The sequence below is a fragment of the Aquarana catesbeiana genome, linkage group LG07, assembly GCF_042186555.1.
Source record: "Aquarana catesbeiana isolate 2022-GZ linkage group LG07, ASM4218655v1, whole genome shotgun sequence".
NCBI lineage: Eukaryota > Metazoa > Chordata > Amphibia > Anura > Ranidae > Aquarana > Aquarana catesbeiana.
Genome location: NC_133330.1, coordinates 163,413,712 through 163,433,722, shown reverse-complemented (window position 1 = coordinate 163,433,722; position 20,011 = coordinate 163,413,712). Strand labels below are relative to the sequence as shown.

The window sequence follows — 20,011 nt, the reverse complement described above, 5'->3', positions numbered from 1 at the left end:
TTTGTGCCGCAAAAATAAACGTTTGTGCCGCTTTGGTTGCGGAGATATTGTGCGTTATAGTTGCTGTAACCCCGCCCATTTTGCACCCCATGTTCCTGAATTTTAAAAACAAACGTGCCATTCGTTTGTGCCGCGTTTGTGCTGGTTTGTGCCGCAAAAATAAATGTTTGTGCCGCTTTGGTTGCGGAGATATTGTGCGTTATAGTTGCTGTAACCCCGCCCATTTTGCACCCCATGTTCCTGAATTTTAAAAACAAACGTGCCATTCGTTTGTGCCGCATTTGTGCTGGTTTGTGCCGCAAAAATAAAAGTTTGTGCCGCTTTGGTGGCGGAGATATTGTGCGTTATAGTTGCTGTAACCCCGCCCATTTTGAACCCCATGTTCCTGAATTCTAAAAACAAACGCGCCATTCGTTTGTGCCGCGTTTGTGCTGGTTTGTGTCGCAAAAATAAACGTTTGTGCCGCTTTGGTTGCGGAGATATTGTGCGTTATAGTTGCTGTAACCCCGCCCATTTTGCACCCCATGTTCCTGAATTTTAAAAACAAACGTGCCATTCGTTTGTGCCGCGTTTGTGCTGGTTTGTGCCGCAAAAATAAACGTTTGTGCCGCTTTGGTTGCGGAGATATTGTGTGTTATAGTTGCTGCAACGCCGCCCACATTGCACCCCATGTTCCTGAATTTTAAAAACAAACACGCCATTTGTTTGTGCCGGTTTGTGTCGCAAAAATAAACGTTTGTGCCGCTTTGGTTGCGGAGATATTGTGCGTTATATGTTGTCAAACCACATTGACTTTATACCTTGTTATTAAAGCTTACATACAGAACCTAAACTCAGCTTGGGTTTCCTTAATGTAAAGCTCCTCCCACTGTACTGGCACTGCACTTCATATTGTACCCTGAAAAAGGCACCTCTGCCGGGTTAGCCCCCCCATATCAAAATTTTTGAAAAAATCTTATGCAGTTTGTTAGATCTTTGTTAGATCAGGTTAGATCAACCGTTGTTTGCGTTAGATCTCACACAGAAGAAGCGATATTAACAGTTATTTGCTGGGGGGGCTAACCCGTCATCAGCCCCCCTTATCAAAAAATTGACCAAACAGCTATTTTGGAAGCAATTTGTTAGATCCGGTAAGATCAAGTGTTTTTAACGTTAGATCTCACATAATTAGAGACTTATTAAGTGATTAATGAGGGGGGGCTGGCCCCCCCCTTATCAAATTTTCGGGCCAAAAATCATTCAGGCTAATAGATATTCGTTAGATCCGGTAAGATCAAGTGGTTTTAACGTTAGATCTCACATCATTTCAGAGATATTTCACATCAAAATAGAGATATTAGGTGGTACATATGGACGGGCTGGCCCCCCTTATCAAATTTTCTGGCCAAAAATCATTCAGGCTAATAGATATTCGTTAGATCCGGTAAGATCAAGTGGTTTTAACGTTAGATCTCACATCATTTCAGAGATTTCATATTCTTTGCCAATAACAACATCCAAGTTAGTAGATAATTGTTAGATGAAGTTATTATTGCATTAAACCTAGCATGCACATGGCAGAGATCAGTAATAATCGCAATGTAAGTAGGGATAAAAGCTTGTTGCAGTTTGATCAGTGAGATTTTTTATTTAATCTATGATAAATACATAACAGTTCGTTATTTTATATGAGAAGTTAGGCCCCTGTGGCAATAGCTTAAAATTAATAAATTTTGGCATCGCTGCTCTAAATTGTGGGCACAACTGGAACAGGCCCAGACTGACATTCTGCTGCCAGGGGCTCTGTGGTGCTATGACCAACTACCGCCTGTGCTGAAGTCACACCCCATAATGGGTACGACACTCTGCATATGCTCCCAGGTCAGCACACAGAATTGGCTTTCTTCCCTGATTCCCCATTGCTCCCGATCATAGAAAAACCGTGGTTCCTCCCTGGTCTGGAACCCCAAATGTTTCGGACCCTAAGCCAAACAGGTAGGGTCCAGGCATCCCACTTCCTAACGGGAGGCCAATGGCCTTCCACAGTAGTGCTAATGAGCCCTTCAAACTTTCCTTGAGGACAGCGCTACAATTACAACACTTTCTCAATACTTTGCCTAATCCACAGGGATTTAATCGTCCCCTGACATCCTTTGAAGCATACTGTTCCAAAGAGGGTTCCTTTCCACAGGCTCTATCCAAAACATACGCCCTCTTCAACTGTCCGGCTGAACAACCACACTTACCGTTCTTGAACAAATGGGAAAGTAAGCTGGGGCGTACATTTACATCTGCTCAGATACAACATGTCCTCAGATTTTCGTTGAAATCATCGGTTTGTACGAAAATTAAACAGACCAACTATAAACTGTTAACAAGGTGGTACCTCACCCTGCAACTACTGACCAATGTTGGAGATGCCAGGGGGATGGAGGAACACTACTTCACATATTTTGGTCGTGCCCTAAATTGATCCACTTCTGGGAGACAGATAAACCACGCAAAAATTTACGGAATACAAGGTTCCTGGTGATCCAGCTTTTTCCTGCTACATGTCTCCTCCATCTGAGCCAAACTCTATAAAAACTCCATTCCAAATGAGATGGAAGATCTAGTACTCACTGCACAACACCAACAGGAAAAATACTCTAAAACTTGGGGACTATGGAACCAGTTTGTCGTTTCCGCAGAGGGTACTGCCCTTCTTGGGACTTAATGTCACAGATAAGTTCCGGAGCCCGTTCACCATAGTTATCCTGAACCAATGCCATTTCACCCCCCCCCCAGCCTTACTCCCCCCCCCTTCTCTCCTCTTACCTTTTCCATCCTTTTTTCCTTACCTTCTTTGATTATTGAAAATGAGAAAATAGTTTTGGGCGACAGCGGGTCTTGCTCCACAGCCCATTTTCCATCTTTAATAAAAACTGATAGGCCAGGAGGTAAGCAGCCTTTTGAGCAGTGTGCCGAAAAATGTTTTCAAAGAAATTGAGCGTGCCGATTTTATAATAAAAAAAGTCAACTTCACAATCTCAATCACCAAAAGGATTTTTTATAAAGTAAATGCTGTAAACTACTTTAGTAGTGAGAAATTAACATCCTGCACTCTCACGCCTCAGATCAACCCCAATTCATACACCTTCACACCTCAGATCACTGTATCACCTGCAAATCTGCCCCACCACTGTACCCCCCTGCTCAACTGCCCCACCACTGTAACCCCCTGCACATCTGCCCCACCACTGTAACCCCCTGCACATCTGCCCCACCACCGTACCACCATGCTCTTCTGCCTCACTGCTGAACCATCTTCTCATCTGTCCTAACACTGAACTTATCTGCTCATCTGCCCCACCACTGTAACCCCCTGCACATCTGCCCCACCACTGTAACCCCCTGCACATCTGCCCCACCACTGTAACCCCCTGCACATCTGCCCCACCACTGTAACCCCCTGCACATCTGCCCCACCACTGTAACCCCCTGCACATCTGCCCCACCACTGTACCCCCCTGCTCAACTGCCCCAATCTGTAACCCCCTTCACATCTACCCCACCACTGTACCCCCCTGCTCAACTGCCCCAATCTGTAACCCCCTTTCTCATCTGTCCCACCTCTCTAACCCCCTTTCTCATCTGCCCCACCACTGTAAACCCCTTTCTCATCTGCCCCACTACTGTACCTCCCGCACATCTGTCCCACCTCTGTTCCCCCTGCTCATCTTCCCCACCTCTGTAACCCCCTTTCTCATCTGCCCCACCACTGTAACCCCCTTTCTCATCTGCCCCACCACTGTAACCCCCTTTCTCATCTGCCCCACCTCTGTAACCCCCTTTCTCATCTGCCCCATCACTGTAACCCCCTTTCTCTTCTGCCCCATCACTGTACCTCCTGCACATCTGTCTCACCTCTGTTCCCCCTGCTCTTTTGTCCCACCGCTGTAACCCCCTGCTCATCTGTACCACTAATGTACCTCCTTTCTCCTCTGCCCCGCCACTGTACCCCCCTGTACATCTGCCCCACCTCTGTTCTCCCTGCTCTTCTGCCCAACCACTGTAACCCCCTGCTCATCTGTCCACCAATGCACCTCCTTTCACATCTGCCCCACCGCTGTACCCCCCTGCTCTTCTGTCCCACCGCTAAACCCCCTTCTCATTTTCCCACCACTGTAACCCCCTTCTCATCTGGCCCAACACTAAACCCCTCCCCCGCTCATCTGCCCCATCACTGTACCCCCCTGCTTTTCTGTCCCACTGCTGAACCCCCTTCGCATCCCTCCCACCACTGCACCTTCTGCACATCTGCACCACCACTGTACCCCCTTGCTCTTCTGCCCCACCACTGTAACCCCCCTGCTCATCTACCCCATCAATGTACCATTTTTCTCATCTGCCCCACCACTGTACCTCTCTGCACATTTGCTCCACCGCCATATTCCCATGCTCTTCTGTCTACTACTGAATCACCTTCTCATCTGCCCTACCACTGTAACCCGCTTTTTCATCTGCCTTACTAATGTACCTCCTGCACATCTGTTTCACCTCTGTACCCCCTGCTCTTCTGCCCCACCTATGTTCCCCCTGTTCTCCTGCCCCACCACTGTAACCTCCTGCTCATCTGTCCCACCAATACACCTCCTTTCACATTTGCCCCACTGTTCTACCCCCCCTGCTTTTCTGTCCCACCACTGAACCTCCTTCTCATCTGCACCAAAACTGAACCCCCCCTGCACATTTGCCCCATGGCTGTACCCTCCTGTTCTTCTGTCCCACATCTAAACCCCTCCTGCTCATTTTTCCCACCACTGTACCCTCTTCTCATCTATGATATGTGTGATATGCAGAGTGGTAAAAGGAAGCAGAGATGAGACACATCTACTTGTCCTGGCACACTCATCCTGCTGATTCACCTCTCACATCCAGCGTGCTTGTATGGGATGTATGGGATGTATGTGATGTATGTGATGCATGTGATGTCACATACGAGCATCTGGAATGGATGTGCACTGATGATGAGCTCAGGTCTGGGGCATTTTCTGAAAGCAGTGGGCTTGTGTGCAGGATCATAAGTTGGGCCCCCGCAGCTGAGGAAAAGTTTTTGCGCCGCAGCAAAAGTTGGGTGTGATTTTCATTGCGCTGAATATAAGGGGGGGCCAGCCCGTCCATATGTACCACCTAATATCTTTATTTTGATGTGGAATATCTCTGAAATGATGTGAGATCTAACGTTGAAACCACTTGATCTTACCGGATCTAACGAATATCTATTAGCTTGAATGATTTTTGGGCCGAAAATTTGATAAGGGGGGCCAGCCCCCCCACATTAATCACTTAATCAGTCTCTAATTATGTGAGATCTAACGTTAAAAACACTTGATCATACCGGATCTAACAAATTGCTTCCAAAATAGCTAACTGTTTGGTCAATTTTTTGATAAGGGGGGCTGATGACGGGTTAGCCCCCCCAGCAAATAACTGTTAATATCGCTTCTTCTGTGTGAGATCTAACGCAAACAACGGTTGATCTAACCTGATCTAACAAAGATCTAACAAACTGCATAAAATTTTTTCAAAAATTTTGATATGGGGGGGCTAACCCGGCAGAGGTGCCTTTTTCAGGGTACAATATGAAGTGCAGTGCCAGTACAGTGGGAGGAGCTTTACATTAAGGAAACCCAAGCTGAGTTTAGGTTCTGTATGTAAGCTTTAATAACAAGGTGTAAAGTCAATGTGGTTTGACAACATATAACGCACAATATCTCCGCAACCAAAGCGGCACAAACGTTTATTTTTGCGACACAAACCAGCACAAACCCGGCACAAACAAATGGCGCGTTTGTTTTTAAAATTCAGGAACATGGGGTGCAATGTGGGTGGGGTTGCAGCAACTATAACGCACTATATCTCCGCAACCAAAGCGGCATAAACATTCATTTTTGCGGCACAAACCAGCACAAACGCGGCACAAACGAATGGCGCGTTTGTTTTTAAAATTCAGGAACATGGGGTGCAAAATGGGCGGGGTTACAGCAACTATAATGCACAATATCTCCGCAACCAAAGCGGCACAAACTTTTATTTTTGCGGCACAAACCAGCATAAACGCGGCACAAACGAATGGCATGTTTGTTTTTAAAATTCAGGAACATGGGGTGCAAAATGGGCGGGGTTACAGCAACTATAACGCACAATATCTCCGCAACCAAAGCGGCACAAACGTTTATTTTTGCGGCACAAACGAATGGCGCGTTTGTTTTTAAAATTCAGGAACATGGGGTGCAAAATGGGCGGGGTTACAGCAACTATAACGCACAATATCTCCTCAACCAAAGCAGCACAAAGTTTTATTTTTGCGGCACAAACCAGCACAAACGCGGCACAAACGAATGGCACGTTTGTTTTTAAAATTCAGGAATATGGGGTGCAAAATGGGCGGGGTTACAGCAACTATAACGCACAATATCTCCGCAACCAAAGCAGCACAAAGTTTTATTTTTGCGGCACAAACCAGCACAAACGCGGCACAAACAAATGGCACGTTTGTTTTTAAAATTCAGGAACATGGGGTGCAAAATGGGCGGGGTTACAGCAACTATAACGCACAATATTTCCGCAACCAAAGCGGCACAAACGTTTATTTTTGCGGCACAAACCAGCACAAACGCGGCACAAACGAATGGCGCGTTTGTTTTTAAAATTCAGGAACATGGGGTGCAAAATGGGCGGGGTTACAGCAACTATAACCCACAATATCTCCGCAACCAAAGCGGCACAAACGTTTATTTTTGCGGCACAAACCAGCACAAACGCGGCACAAACAAATGGTGCGTTTGTTTTTAAAATTCAGGAACATGGGGTGCAATGTGGGTGGGGTTGCAGCAACTATAACGCACAATATCTCCGCAACCAAAGCGGCACAAACGTTTATTTTTGCGGCACAAACCCGGCACAAACAAATGGTGCGTTTGTTTTTAAAATTCAGGAACATGGGGTGCAATGTGGGCGGGGTTGCAGCAACTATAACGCACTATATATCCGCAACCAAAGCAGCACAAACATTTATTTTTGCGGCACAAACCAGCACAAACACGGCACAAACGAATGGCGCATTTGTTTTTAAAATTCAGGAACATGGGGTGCAAAATGGGTGGGGTTACAGCAACTATAACGCACAATATCTCCGCAACCAAAGCGGCACAAACATTTATTTTTGCGGCACAAACTAGCACAAACGCGGCACAAACGAATGGCGCATTTGTTTTTAAAATTCATTAACATGGGGTGCAAAATGGGCGGGGTTACAGCAACTATAACGCACAATATCTCCGCAACCAAAGCGGCACAAACGTTTATTTTTGTGGCACAAACCAGCACAAACACGGCACAAACGAATGGCGCGTTTGTTTTTAAAATTCAGGAACATGGGGTGCAAAATGGGCGGGGTTACAGCAACTATAACGCACAATATCTCCGCAACCAAAGCGGCACAAACGTTTATTTTTGCGGCACAAACCAGCACAAACGCGGCACAAACGAATGGCACGTTTGTTTTTAAAATTCAGGGACATGGGGTGCAAAGTGGGCGGGGCTTGCATTAAATTGATTGTTTAATATCTCAGAAACCGAACCGGCACAAACGCTCATTTTTGCGGCACAAATCAGCACAAACGTGGCACAAACGAATGGTATATTTTTATTCAGGTTTTACAAACATGGGGTGCCAACTTCACACAGCTCTGTATTATAGTACTACCCAAGCCAGATAATGATCATCTATTGCCAGAGTCTTATCATCCAACCTTATTATTAAAATCTGATGCTAAGATTCTGGCAAGGGTCTTGGAATTTAGACTAAAAAAAGTTATAGCTGGTGCATTTGGATCAATCAGGTTTCATACCAGGAAGATCCACAACAACAAACTTAAGAAGATGATTTTTAAATTTACAGATGCCATCAGATAATGTAGGGAAAAGAGCTTTATTATCCCTAGATGCAGCCAAAGCATTTAGTGTGGATTTAGTGTGCATTTAGTGGATATATTTATGGGAGGTCCTTGAGAAATTTGGGCTGGGTAGAGGATTTGTAAAATGGATTAATTTATTGTACTCAGCGCCACAAGCATGTATACAGATAAATGGCTCATTATCAGAGCATTTTTCTCTGTCTAGAGGTATTAGGCAGGGGTGCCCATTGTCAGCGTTGTTGTTCACACTGGGTATAGAACCACTGGCAATGGCAATTAGACAGACAACTACTGTCGGGATTTGAGAGAGGAGGAAGAGCAGATAAAATCTCCTTATACGCAGATGATGCTTTATTATTCTTGGGAGATGCAGATCAATCCCTAACATCTGCGATAAAGTTGATTGAAACCTTTGGAAGTTTTTCGGGGTTTCTTATAAATTGGGAAAAATTGGTACTACTCCCGGGTTGATGATATAACACTGGCTTTAGCACAGGCAGATCATAAAATACAGGTTGTTACATCCTTTATATACTTAGGTATACAGGTTTCTTCTAATATAAGGGAATATATCAACAATAACTATAGTCCCTATATTGGATAAGTTTAAGATGAAGAGTAGAGTGTGGACCAAATTAACTTTATCAGTGGTAGGGCATGCAAATTTAATAAAAATGTTTTGGGCCCCACAGTTACTTTGTTTTACACAATTCACCGATCTGGATACCACTTAAATCAGCCGTTCTCAACCCGTGGGTCGCGACCCCCTGGGGGGTCGATTGCGGATTTGCCAGGGGGCCGCGAACAATGTTCCAATCCGGACAGACCCGACTCCGTACACATAGTAATGTCGTTCCATCTCGGCCAGCAAGACGTCACTTTCGCCACCACCTTCTGAATACTGAATACAGAATACTGCACAATAAGGGCCTGATCAGAACATGGGTCTTTCAGTCATTTGTACTGGTTACTCCAAAGATGCCTCAGCAGGTCGGGGGCCAGATGTGACGTTGGCATCGCTCCACTAGCCTCAACATGTTTTGCATGAAATATCATCAGGAAGCATTGAGGCTACTGGAGCAAAGCTGACGCCACATCCGGCCCCTGACCCACACCGAAAATGAGGCTTGGAACGCACGCCGGCTTCCAAGCACGGAGCGGCGTATACAAACTGTGTGAGTGTACATCTGTCATTTAAGCTAAGTAAATTATCTTTTTTGGAATATTGCTCAATGATGGCTCCTGTGTATCAGATATTTATATTTCGATTCATAACAGTCGCAAAATTACAGCAATGAAGGAGCAATGAAAATAATTTTACTGTTGGGGTCCCCACAACTTGGGAAATTTTATCAAGGGGTCACAGCACTAGGAAGGTTGAGAACCACTGACTTAAATGGTTTAAAAAAAAATCCCCGTTTCGAACATTGCTATGGGAAGGGCAAAATGCTAGAATTAAGCTGAATTCACTACAGCTCCCCAAAGACAAGGGGGGCCTATCTGTTCTAAATGCTAAAATATATTTTTTTTAGCAGCACCACTCCAACAGGTTGCAGGATGGGGAGTGATAGATTGGACAGATCCTGTCTATATCGATACTTTTGAGCATATCCCCACAATATCATTTGATGGCTCAATTAGAATCGGGTACTCGTACATAAAGTTTGGCAGGAAATGAGACGTATTATGCAATATAGTTATATTTCAGTCTATTCCCCCCCTGTGGAGAAATAAAAATTATTAGGAAATAGGCAGATAAAAAGGGTTTGGAGTATGGAGAGAAAAGAGGATAAAATATACTGCACAGCTTTATACAGATAACCTATTAAAAACATTTCAAGATTTGCAGAAAAAAATACCTACTGCTCTCTCACACTTTTTATCAATATTTATAATTGTGCCATGCGTTAGTTTAACCACTTCAGCCCCGGAAGGATTCACCCCCTTCCTGACCAGAGCACTTTTTGCGATAAGCTACTGCGTCGCTTTAACTGACAATTGCGCGGTCGTGCGACATTGCACCCAAACAAAATTGATGTCCTTTTTTTCCCCCACAAATAGAGCTTTCTTTTAGTGGTATTTGATCACCTCTGCAGTTTTTATTTTTTGCGCTATAAGCAAGAAAAGTGCGACAATTTTGAAAAAAAAAGCAATATTTTTTACTTTTTGCTATAATAAATATCCCCCCCCCAAAAAATATAAAAAAACAAATTTCTTTCTCAGTTTAGGCCGATATGTATTCTTGGTAAAAAAAATTGCAATAAGCATATTTGGATTGGTTTGCGCAAAAGTTATAGCGTCTACAAAATCGGGGATAGATTTATGGCATTTTTATTATAAACATTTTTTTTTTAATTAGCAGTGGCGCTGATCTGCAAATTTTTTTATCATGACTGCTTCATTATGGCGGACACATTGGACACTTTTGACACTATTTTGGGACCATTGTCATTTATACAGCGATCAGTGCTATAAAAATGCACTGATTACTGTGTAAATGACACTGGAAGGGAAGGGGTTAAGTGTGTCCTAGGGAGTGATTCTAACTGTAGGGGGATTGTCTCACTAGAACATGACTGAGATCACTGCTCCCAATGACGTGGAGCAGTAGATCTGTCATGTTGCTAGGCAGAACAGGGAAATGCCTTGTTTACATAGACATCTCCCCGTTCTGCCACTCCGTGACACGATCGCGGACCCCTGGCACACTCACAGAGTACGCAGTGGCACGCGCCCACTATGCCACGATTTAAAGGGGACGTACCTGTTCTCCCATTTGCCCAGCTGCGCCATTGTGCCGACGTACATCGTCATGCGCTGGACAGCAAGGGGTTAAAGATAAAAAAAGTCAAGATACAAAACATGCCACTTATGGATGTTCTTGCAAAGATACAGGTTAAGAGGGGTCTAATTTCCACACTCTATGGCCACCTGACTGAGCAATCACAGAAGGCAGATTAGTTGTTTAGCCAGAAGAGGATGGGAAAAAGACCTTGGAAAAAAAGACAGCCAAAACATGGCAGTGTACACTCGGAACTTGTACTTGTATCAGTATCTCGACAGCAATGCCTAACCCAATTATATATAATGTATAGAGCTTATAGGACACCAGCTAAATTATACCGATGGGGGAGGCGGGATACGTCGGAATGCCCAAAATGTTCAAGAGTATCTGCTGACCTAATGCATATGCTTTGGAATTTCCCTAAACTGTTCAGATATTGGCAGAATGTGGTAGAAACCATTAATCAGGCATATCAAACCCAGATACAGGTAGATCCAAGAATGTTTATTAGGACAATTAGATAAAAAACTATACACGCCAGTAATTAGGATACCCATTAATAGAATGCTATTTAAAGCACAAAAACTGATAGCAATGTAATGGATATAGGTAAATTACGTATTGCTAAAGGAATGGCAGGTGTATAAGAACAGGGGCCTAACAAATAAATTCAGTGACATGTGGGAACCATGGCTGATACTACCATGTTTGACACCATTTATTTTGGGATCGGATGTATAAGGGTTAACAGACTATTCACTAGCTTTAGAGTAGTTAAGGAATGATAGCTCAAGAAGGAAGGATTTGTGTGGGGAGCGCAAGGGGTGGAGGAAAGGGAGAGAGAAGTTGTATTTTAGGGATTTTTTTTTTTTTTCTTTCTTGTATAGAATGCAACATGTTATTGTTGTATGTATTTTGGAACTTCTTTTTTTATGTGTGTTTCACAATGTGATTGTAATGGAAAAAACAGATTAAAAAAATAAAAATAAAAAAAATATATAATAGCCAATTTTGAGTAGTCACTGCCTTTTTGGATCAGTTCTCTTGGGGTTGATTTATTTAAAGTATAACTAAAGGAAAAACTTATTTTCTGTTTTGGACAAAGTGGAGGTGGATTAGAACACCTGTCCAGTTTTTAATGTTGTCAGTGCCCTCGTTAGGGAGATTCACCTTCTCTATTTGTCCTGTTTACCATTATCATGAAAAGTGAAAGTAAAAGTAAATTGAAAAGTTTGGGTTGTCCCCAGAACAGTAATAGAGGGGAAATTTTCCAATGGGGACACTGGTTCTTGTGACCTGGGGGACCACAAGGGATTCCTTTAATTTGTAGGGATTTCCTCTCACTTCCTGGTTTGGCTATGGGACAGGAAGTGAGGGTAAATCTTCCCAATGGGACACATGGCAAAAAAAAACCTTACAGGTGTTATAACCCCCTGCTTACTCTATCCATAATGGAATAAAATGTTTTGCCTATAGTTCTACTTCAGAACAAATAGACTGTGCTCTTTGCAAGTTGCTCCAAAGCTTAGTAAATGAGATAAAGCTTCAATTTACAAAGAATACCCAATCACATTCAAGGAAAAATAACATTTTTGCTTGAACATGATTGGATGATGGAAGTCAGCAGAGCGCCCCCTCATTTATTAACCTCTGGAACAACTGCACTTGCAAAGTGCTCAGTCTGTGTGCCTTTAGTAAATACACTGCATTACTTTTAGTAAATCCCACCTACTACATTAGATGTAGTAAAATCTAACAATTTTTAACTTGTCATTTCGACAGATTTTCAGAGACTTTTTTGTGTATATATACAATCATATACATTAGGGCTCAAAATTTCAAGTCCTGAGCCATTAACCAGGCCTTAAGAGTTACTCGCCACCAGTTGCCCCACCCAACCCCTACCCTGCCCCTAAACACTCCCTCAAATGATAGTTAATAATAAAGTTACACTGTTAAATGTTTTGTTTAGAATTAAGTTACAAAAATAAATATTAACAACAACTTTAACAATATTAACATAAAGCATATTAGTACCCATCAGTGCAGCCTTATCAGTGCACCCTCTTCAGTGCCCATCAGTGCGGCCTCTTCAGTAGCCCCCAGTGCGGCCTCTTCAGTGCCAATCATTGCGGCCGCTTCATTGCCCATCAGTGCGGCCCCATCAGTGCAGCTTATCAGTTCCGCCTTATCAGTGCTTATCATTGTCCGTCAGTGCAGCCTCATCCATGCCGATCAATGTAGCAGGAAGGAATCGGGAGGATCTGGTGGGCAGATCGCACAGAGCGGGGATCCCCTGCTGAGACACAGCTTGTATATGAAAAGCCGTTTGCTGTCAAAGTCCCACCTCCTGGACCGGCATTGGACCAGTGTGCTATCTATCATAGTAGTCCAGGAGGCCGGACTTTGTTTGCCAATGGCCGGCTATTCATATACAAGCTGTGACTCAGTGGGAGATCCCTGCTCTGTGCGATCCAGCCACCAGATCCTCCTGACACGTTCCTGGCTGATCGCTTCTGGTAGAAGCGGTGCGGCCTTTTTTTACAGGGCATCAGAGTGGCCCAGGGGGCAGGGAGCCTCCTGTCCGGGCTGCTCTGATGGCCACACCACTTCGGCTAGAAGCAATCAGCCAGGAAACTGTCGGCCCAGTCTGCACCTGCTCCACATTCAACCTCCACTAGTTTCCGCTCACAAAATGTGAGCAGGCAAGTGGAAATTTTGAGGGCTGATATACATAATTTGCTGACGAAAACCTCCTAATCACTTCAAACATAATGCAATGTACATGCATATCACAATGGTTTAATCCCTTGTTAGAACATGTCATATGTAGTGAAGATACTTTTTACTTTTTCACAATTATTTTTAGATCTGCTCACTGACAAGTTCCCACTGACATCATTGATTTTATTTTAGCTTTCTGTAAGGGGATAATTCTTCCCAATTACCACAAGTGTAAGGAGCATTCTTCCCACTGACCATCACACTAATGTATCTTGAGTTGTAAATATAGTCATTTTTAGCAGGGGTTTCCTGAGACTGGAAAGTTATTTCAAGGGGGGTTCTGTGTTGTGTAATCCCTCTCCACCCAATCCAAAACAAAGAAAAAAATTTTTCCTTTTAACTACTTATACAAAAGAAAAAAGGTGATTGAATACCAGTCAAAGGGAAGCTGCTTTTTTCAGGAGACACGTGGGGTATCAAAAACAACTATAAATGTCAAATATTGACTGAAAATAGTATAAAAAAAATCACACACACACATATTTTATATATATATATATATATATATATATATATATATATATATATATATATATATATATATATATATATATATATATATATTACCCTTCTTCCACCAATAAAAAAGACAGTTTTATAGAAAATGGTATTTATATGTGTGTGATTTTTTTTTAAATACTATTTTTATTTGACATTTGTAAAGATATTTTGTATTTAGTTAATTGAACTTAGTTGTTGATGTACCATGTGTGTCCTGTGAAAGCAGCTTCTCTTTGACTTGTATTCTAGTCACCTTTTATCATTTGTATTAATACATATGCTGACTTTTTCTAAGGTTTAAAGCATTTTACCTCTTAATTAGCAATAAAAACTGACAGGGGTTCTAATTATTTTCCACTGGATATCCCATGAGATAAAATGCTGCATGGTTTTATGACATAAAGACCGCATATTTCAGAAAAACATCACGTGGTATTTTAGGAGTGTTTTTTTTTTTTGTGAATGCCAAAAGACTTCGAAAAACAATACGGTATTTTACTGCATTTCTTAAAGCAGTAGATACTGCTTTGTGAATGGAGCCCACTGTCTTGATTCATTGTATTGTATTCACTATATTTGTCAGACTGTGTGTCAGCAAAGGGGTAATTTATTTTGGCATTTTATTCATGAGCACATTCGCAATATAATGCCAAACCCTGTACTGTCTTAGAAAATTAACGCATGTCAAGTCCCTGGATTTGCCTCCAAAGTAGAGCATTTGGGATTTGAGTGTTTTACATTACTGATGCAAGAAAAATATTGAAGGAGAGGATTTCCAAATCCTCCAAGCCTGTAAACTGAAGTCTGCATCTAATATTGATGTCATTCTATTACATTTTTTTCAGACTGTAATCTTTTAAATTTAGCACCGTATTTGAACTAGGTGAAGGTTATGCCGATTGCTTCTGCCACAAAAGTTCTGTACTTGGAATGTATGATTTTTATTACATTTCTTTTTACCTCTTGATAAACAATGTGAAATTTTGATTAAATAAATTGTAATTTATTTCAGGAATTTATGCCTTTTTTGTCTGAATCTTGTGCTCATCTGCATTATTTATATCTTCAAATATATAGGTAAGAAACTTTCCATACAGATCAAATACTAATTTTCAGCTTTGGTGTGTTGTAATATTCTCTGCCATGGCTTTACGCTGGCAATAGTTAATAGGCTCTTTTTTTATCAGCTGGTTAACTGATTAAAAAAAAAAAAAATCCCCACTACATTTTAGGCAAGATTAACAGGTTTTTTTCTGTACTTGCTGAAAATCTTTTTAGCCTGGAAAAACAAACTGATAAAAGCTGGTGGCTTACTGGTTAGCAGGTTTACCTTGCAGCACTGGGGTCCCTATTTCAAAACGCGTATTGAACAAGAAATCTGGTCAGGACACTATCTGCATGAAGTTTGCATGTTCTCCTTGTGCTTGTATGGGTTTCTCCCAAGTACTCCTTTCCTCCCACAGGTTTGGGAACCGCCCCCCATGCTTGTCATTCACCTAGGTGAGTGACATGCCCTCTCCTCCTTGTGCCACATATGCACATCGCCTATCCCAGAAGGGGGCATGCTTATCGACATGTCATCGGAAGGGGACAAGGGCCTCATCCCCATAACCCTGGCCTGTGGTTGTGGGGATCTGTGTGCAGGGGGCTTATCGGAATCTGGAAGCCCCCTTTAACAAGGGGGCCCCCAGATCCCGGTCCCTACCCTTTGTGAATGAGTATTGGGTACATAGCCAACCATTCACCAAAAAAAGTGTCAAAGTAAAAAAAAGTTTAAAAAAAGTTTTTGACAATTCGTGTTGATTTTTTTTTTTTTTTTTAAATGTGTCCCCCGATGTCATCAATCACACTGCCTGCCGGACTGAAAAAAGCAAAAAAATAAGAACGCTCCACCGTCTAGTAAGGCAAACCGCCGAATGCCTGGCTTGCCGTTTGACAGTTCTTATATAAGTAAGGGCAAGGCCATCGGGAAACGTCACCTGGTGGCACCGCCCCCCTTGTGACGTCACTTACCTATATAAGAACTGTCAAATGGCTTAGGTGGCATTCGTTGAGAGGAGCTTTTTTTCGGGGGCGATGTGATTGACGATGGATTTACAGCAGGGGGACACTTTTTTGGTTGTTTTTTTTTATAAAGCAATTGTCAAAAACGGTCTCTGGGTTATTATTACTTTTTGAAACTTTTTTAGTGAATGGGTAGAGGTACTATGTACCCCTTACTCATTCACATAGGGGGGGATCTGGGGGCTTCCAGATTCCAATCAACTCCCTGCACGCAGACCTCCACAACCACCGGCCAGGGTTGTGGGGATGAGGCCCTTGTCCTCATCAAGATGGGGACAAGGTGCTTTGGGGTGGGGGCCCCCATGTTTAGGGCCCGTGGCCTGGTATGGGGCTCGTTCTCCCCCCCCCCCCCTTTCCTAACTGCATGCTCGGATAAGGGTCTGGTTCTATGCATTAAGGTGAAAAACCGCAGCTCCCAGAGTCCCCCTTTTACTTAAGTGAACCTGATCTTTCCAGCAAAGGGGACAAGCACAGCAGCTCCAGCCGCTGTCTCGGGTCCTCATTGGATAGATTGAAATTGGCTCCCACTGCTGTCAGTCAAATCCAATGACGCAGGGACGGGGCTAAGTCCTGCTGTCTGTGTCTGTGGGGACAATCGAGAAAAGGAGGAGCCAGGAGTGCCACTGGGGGACCGGGGCCACTCTGTGCAAAACTCTTGCACAGAGGAGGGAAGTATAACATGTTTGTTATTTAAAAAAAACAAAAACCTTTACAACCCCTTTAACTCTAAGGCCCCTTTCACACGGGCACCGTCAGTTTAGCCGCTTTAAAAACGTATCGGTTCTTATCAGTTGCTTCATCCGTTTTCATCCGTTCCGTTAATCTCTGTTTTCATCCGTCTTCCGTTCCGTTAATATCCGTTTTTATCCGTTAATGTACACGTTTACATCCGTTTTTTTTCATCTGTTTTTATATACGTTTTGTTTACAGCAGTTTCTGTGCCTTTAAGGAAATTACCCAGAAAACATTGCTCCTCCCATGCTGCATTGCAGTTTTCAATGAGTGACTTGTCCTTGTTGTGTCCTTCCTTTGTCCTTGTGTGTGCTATCTGCATTGTGCAATGGATTCCAACCATTTTTGGGACAGCGTGACATTGTTTGTTGTATTTGCCTATATGAGGAGAATGGAGAGCAAGAAAAAGCAGATTGTGTCTAGGAGATTTTGGACCCACCCCATGCTAATGAAGCGGCCTTCCGAAGGTTTTGTGGCCTTGCACTACGCTCATCTCCGACAGCATCCCACTAAGTTTTTCAACTTCACCAGGATGACTGTAGTCACATTCGACTACTTACTGGAGCAGCTGCACCCACGGTTGCAGCGGAGACATACCAACATGAGAAGATGTATACCTGCAGATGTCATTCATTTATCAACCCCTGGTCTACTTTGTGTGTGTGTATATACAGTATGTATAGATAATAAATATTGTATCCATTTATGTGCCAGTAGAATGTTTTACTTAAAAAGCTAAAAAGATGTTAATAAAAGATGTTTTATTTATTTATTCTAGGTTTCTTGCAACTGGCCAGTCCTATACCTCTTTAAACCATTATTTTTACTGGGCATTTCAACTATTTCGGAGATAGTGCATGATACTTGCCTAGCCATATGGGAAGAGATGTGTCCAGCAGTGATGCCATTACCAGATGTAAACATGTGACGAAGAATAGCCGAAGGATTTTGGAATCGAACAAACTTTCCAAATTGTATCGGAGCTCTTGATGGAAAGCATATCCGTATCCAAAAGCCTCCACATTCTGGGTCTAGATTTCATAACTATAAGAAATATTTTTCATTAGTCCTCATGGCTATCTGTGATAGCAATTATAAATTTATCGCTGTGGACATTGGGGCATATGGCAGCAGTTCCGATTCCAGAGTGTTCCGTGAGTCTGTAATGGATTGAAGACTGCGAGAAGGGCGATTCAACATACCATTTGATCAGCCTCTGCCTGGAACTGAAGGACCAGACCTACCTTTTGTGCTTGTTGCAGATGAGGCGTTTGCATTTTCGCAATATCTTCTTAGGCCGTATGCCAGAAGTAATCTGGACGGCAAGAAGAGGATCTTTAATTATCGGCTGAGCCGCGCAAGACGCCTCATTTGAATGTACATTTGGCATATTGTCCAGTAAATGGCGTGTTTTCCAAACGCCCTTGCAACTCAGTCTTGAGAATGTTGAGTTAGTAATTAAGGACTGCTGCATTCTGCATAATATTGTCCGGGAGAAGGAGGGAATCCACGTTGAGGAAGACGAAGAGTTCCACCTGCCCTCCGTACAGTACAGCAGAGTACGTGCAGGGAGATCCTACATTGCCATGCGTGAACAGTTTGTTGACTACTTTCTATCTTCATCAGGAGAAGTTCCATGGCAGTACCAATATATGTAAATAATGCAGTGAAAAAGTAAATTTCTTAATTAATTTGGTTATTTCATTGTGTTTTGATAGCATAAAAAGACACAAAAGCACATGATTTGTTCAAAACGGTTTTAGTTTTATTATTCTGCATAACCCGTTTAAAATAAATGTTTTTTCACTTAACTGTTTTTTGATTTATCAAAGTATGAACAAAAGCATAAAATATGCAAAATATTAGAAATGTTGTAGTTTAACAGAAAAACCAGGTTACAAATCCTGATACAAAGAGGTGGGGGATGGGGAATAGGAAGTGGAATGTTGGGAACAAGAACCAGAGCTGGTTTGGCTATTAGCTTGAGAAGCATCAGCAAAAGTTGCGCTAGTGTTTACACTCTGAGGATATGTTCCCTGTGAGGAATGAGCAGGAGAGGAAGCATAAGGCCTCTGTGTATTGTGCATTGAGCTGTATGCACGCACAGGGGTCTGTGGATAGGGCGGTAGATATGTCTGGGCAGGAGGACATGGGGACTCATAGGAATATTGACGGTATGACCTCTGAGGGGGTTCATAATGGCTAATAGTGGGCAATGGCATTCCTGACTCGGCAGCTCTAATACATCCCCCCACATAATTAAAAATACCCATATCTATCTCCATCTGCCTCTCTGCTGGTGCTTTTAGAAGTGTATGATAAATTGTCCTCAGGAAGGACGCATTTGAGTTATTTGGATCACAGAATGGATCTTTACTCTCCTGTCTTTTAAAGAAGGTCATTTCATCCATGAAGGACTTCATGGCTTTCTCCATCTCTGGATTTTCTGGCTTTTTGCCACGACGGGAGGATCGTGATGTTGTTGGCCTGTCATGACTAACCTGTAGAGAATAAATTGCCGATTGAGAAATGCAATAATGCCTTGGTGTATATCAGATAAAGTATAGTAATCAATAGTATGCTTACATGTACGGATCTTTGAGAAGAACTTGGACGTGCACTTGGACATGCGGTCTCATCCACAGACTGGGACTGGCCTTCTCCCTCTTGTGTGGCTTGCTCATCTCCCTGCACTGCTTCTGTCTCAGTATTGTCAGTGTTCTCCTCACACTCTGATACGTTTGATGTACTACAATAAAAAGGAGGAACATTTGGTCACAAAACCTTAATATATGGAGACCTATTTTTATCACTTTCTAGATTGAACATCCAAATGTCACTTACGGTCTAACATCCACGACTTTCCTTAGGAAGGACAGCAGATAGACGGACGGTAGATAGATTTTTTTCTTTGTGGTGGCTCCAGAACCGCTTGCACAGTCTGCCTTATCATGCAAATCTCTGCGAAAACGATCTCTCAGAGAACGCCACCTTCTGTTAATTTCAAATCCTGTATACACACATTGAGAAAAAATTTGAGTAAAGATTTTGACATTAGAATATGGAAACATGTGAGTAATGTACTGTTCAGTCTCTTGCTGCAGCAGAGCCAAACCATGTGGCACAATGCTTTGTATGTATTGTTATTTAACGTTTGTAGTAATGCATGTGAATCTTTGTATCAACCATGCCCTCTCTGCTGAAC

The 20,011-nt window shown here is 42.7% G+C and overlaps 1 protein-coding gene across 6 annotated transcripts in view; it reads left to right on the top strand.

Moving 5' to 3' along the window:
• Window positions 1-20,011, top strand: part of FIRRM (FIGNL1 interacting regulator of recombination and mitosis) — a 399,519-nt gene that overhangs the window by 147,488 nt on the left and 232,020 nt on the right. For all 6 annotated transcript variants that reach the window (XR_012235300.1, XM_073592830.1, XM_073592831.1 and 3 more), the window contains one exon: window positions 15,023-15,087. Coding sequence is in view for 5 of the 6 variants with exons in the window: in XM_073592830.1 (XP_073448931.1) it covers window positions 15,023-15,087 (65 nt within the window). In the remaining variant the exon portion in view is untranslated. The remainder of the gene's footprint in view (window positions 1-15,022; window positions 15,088-20,011) is intronic.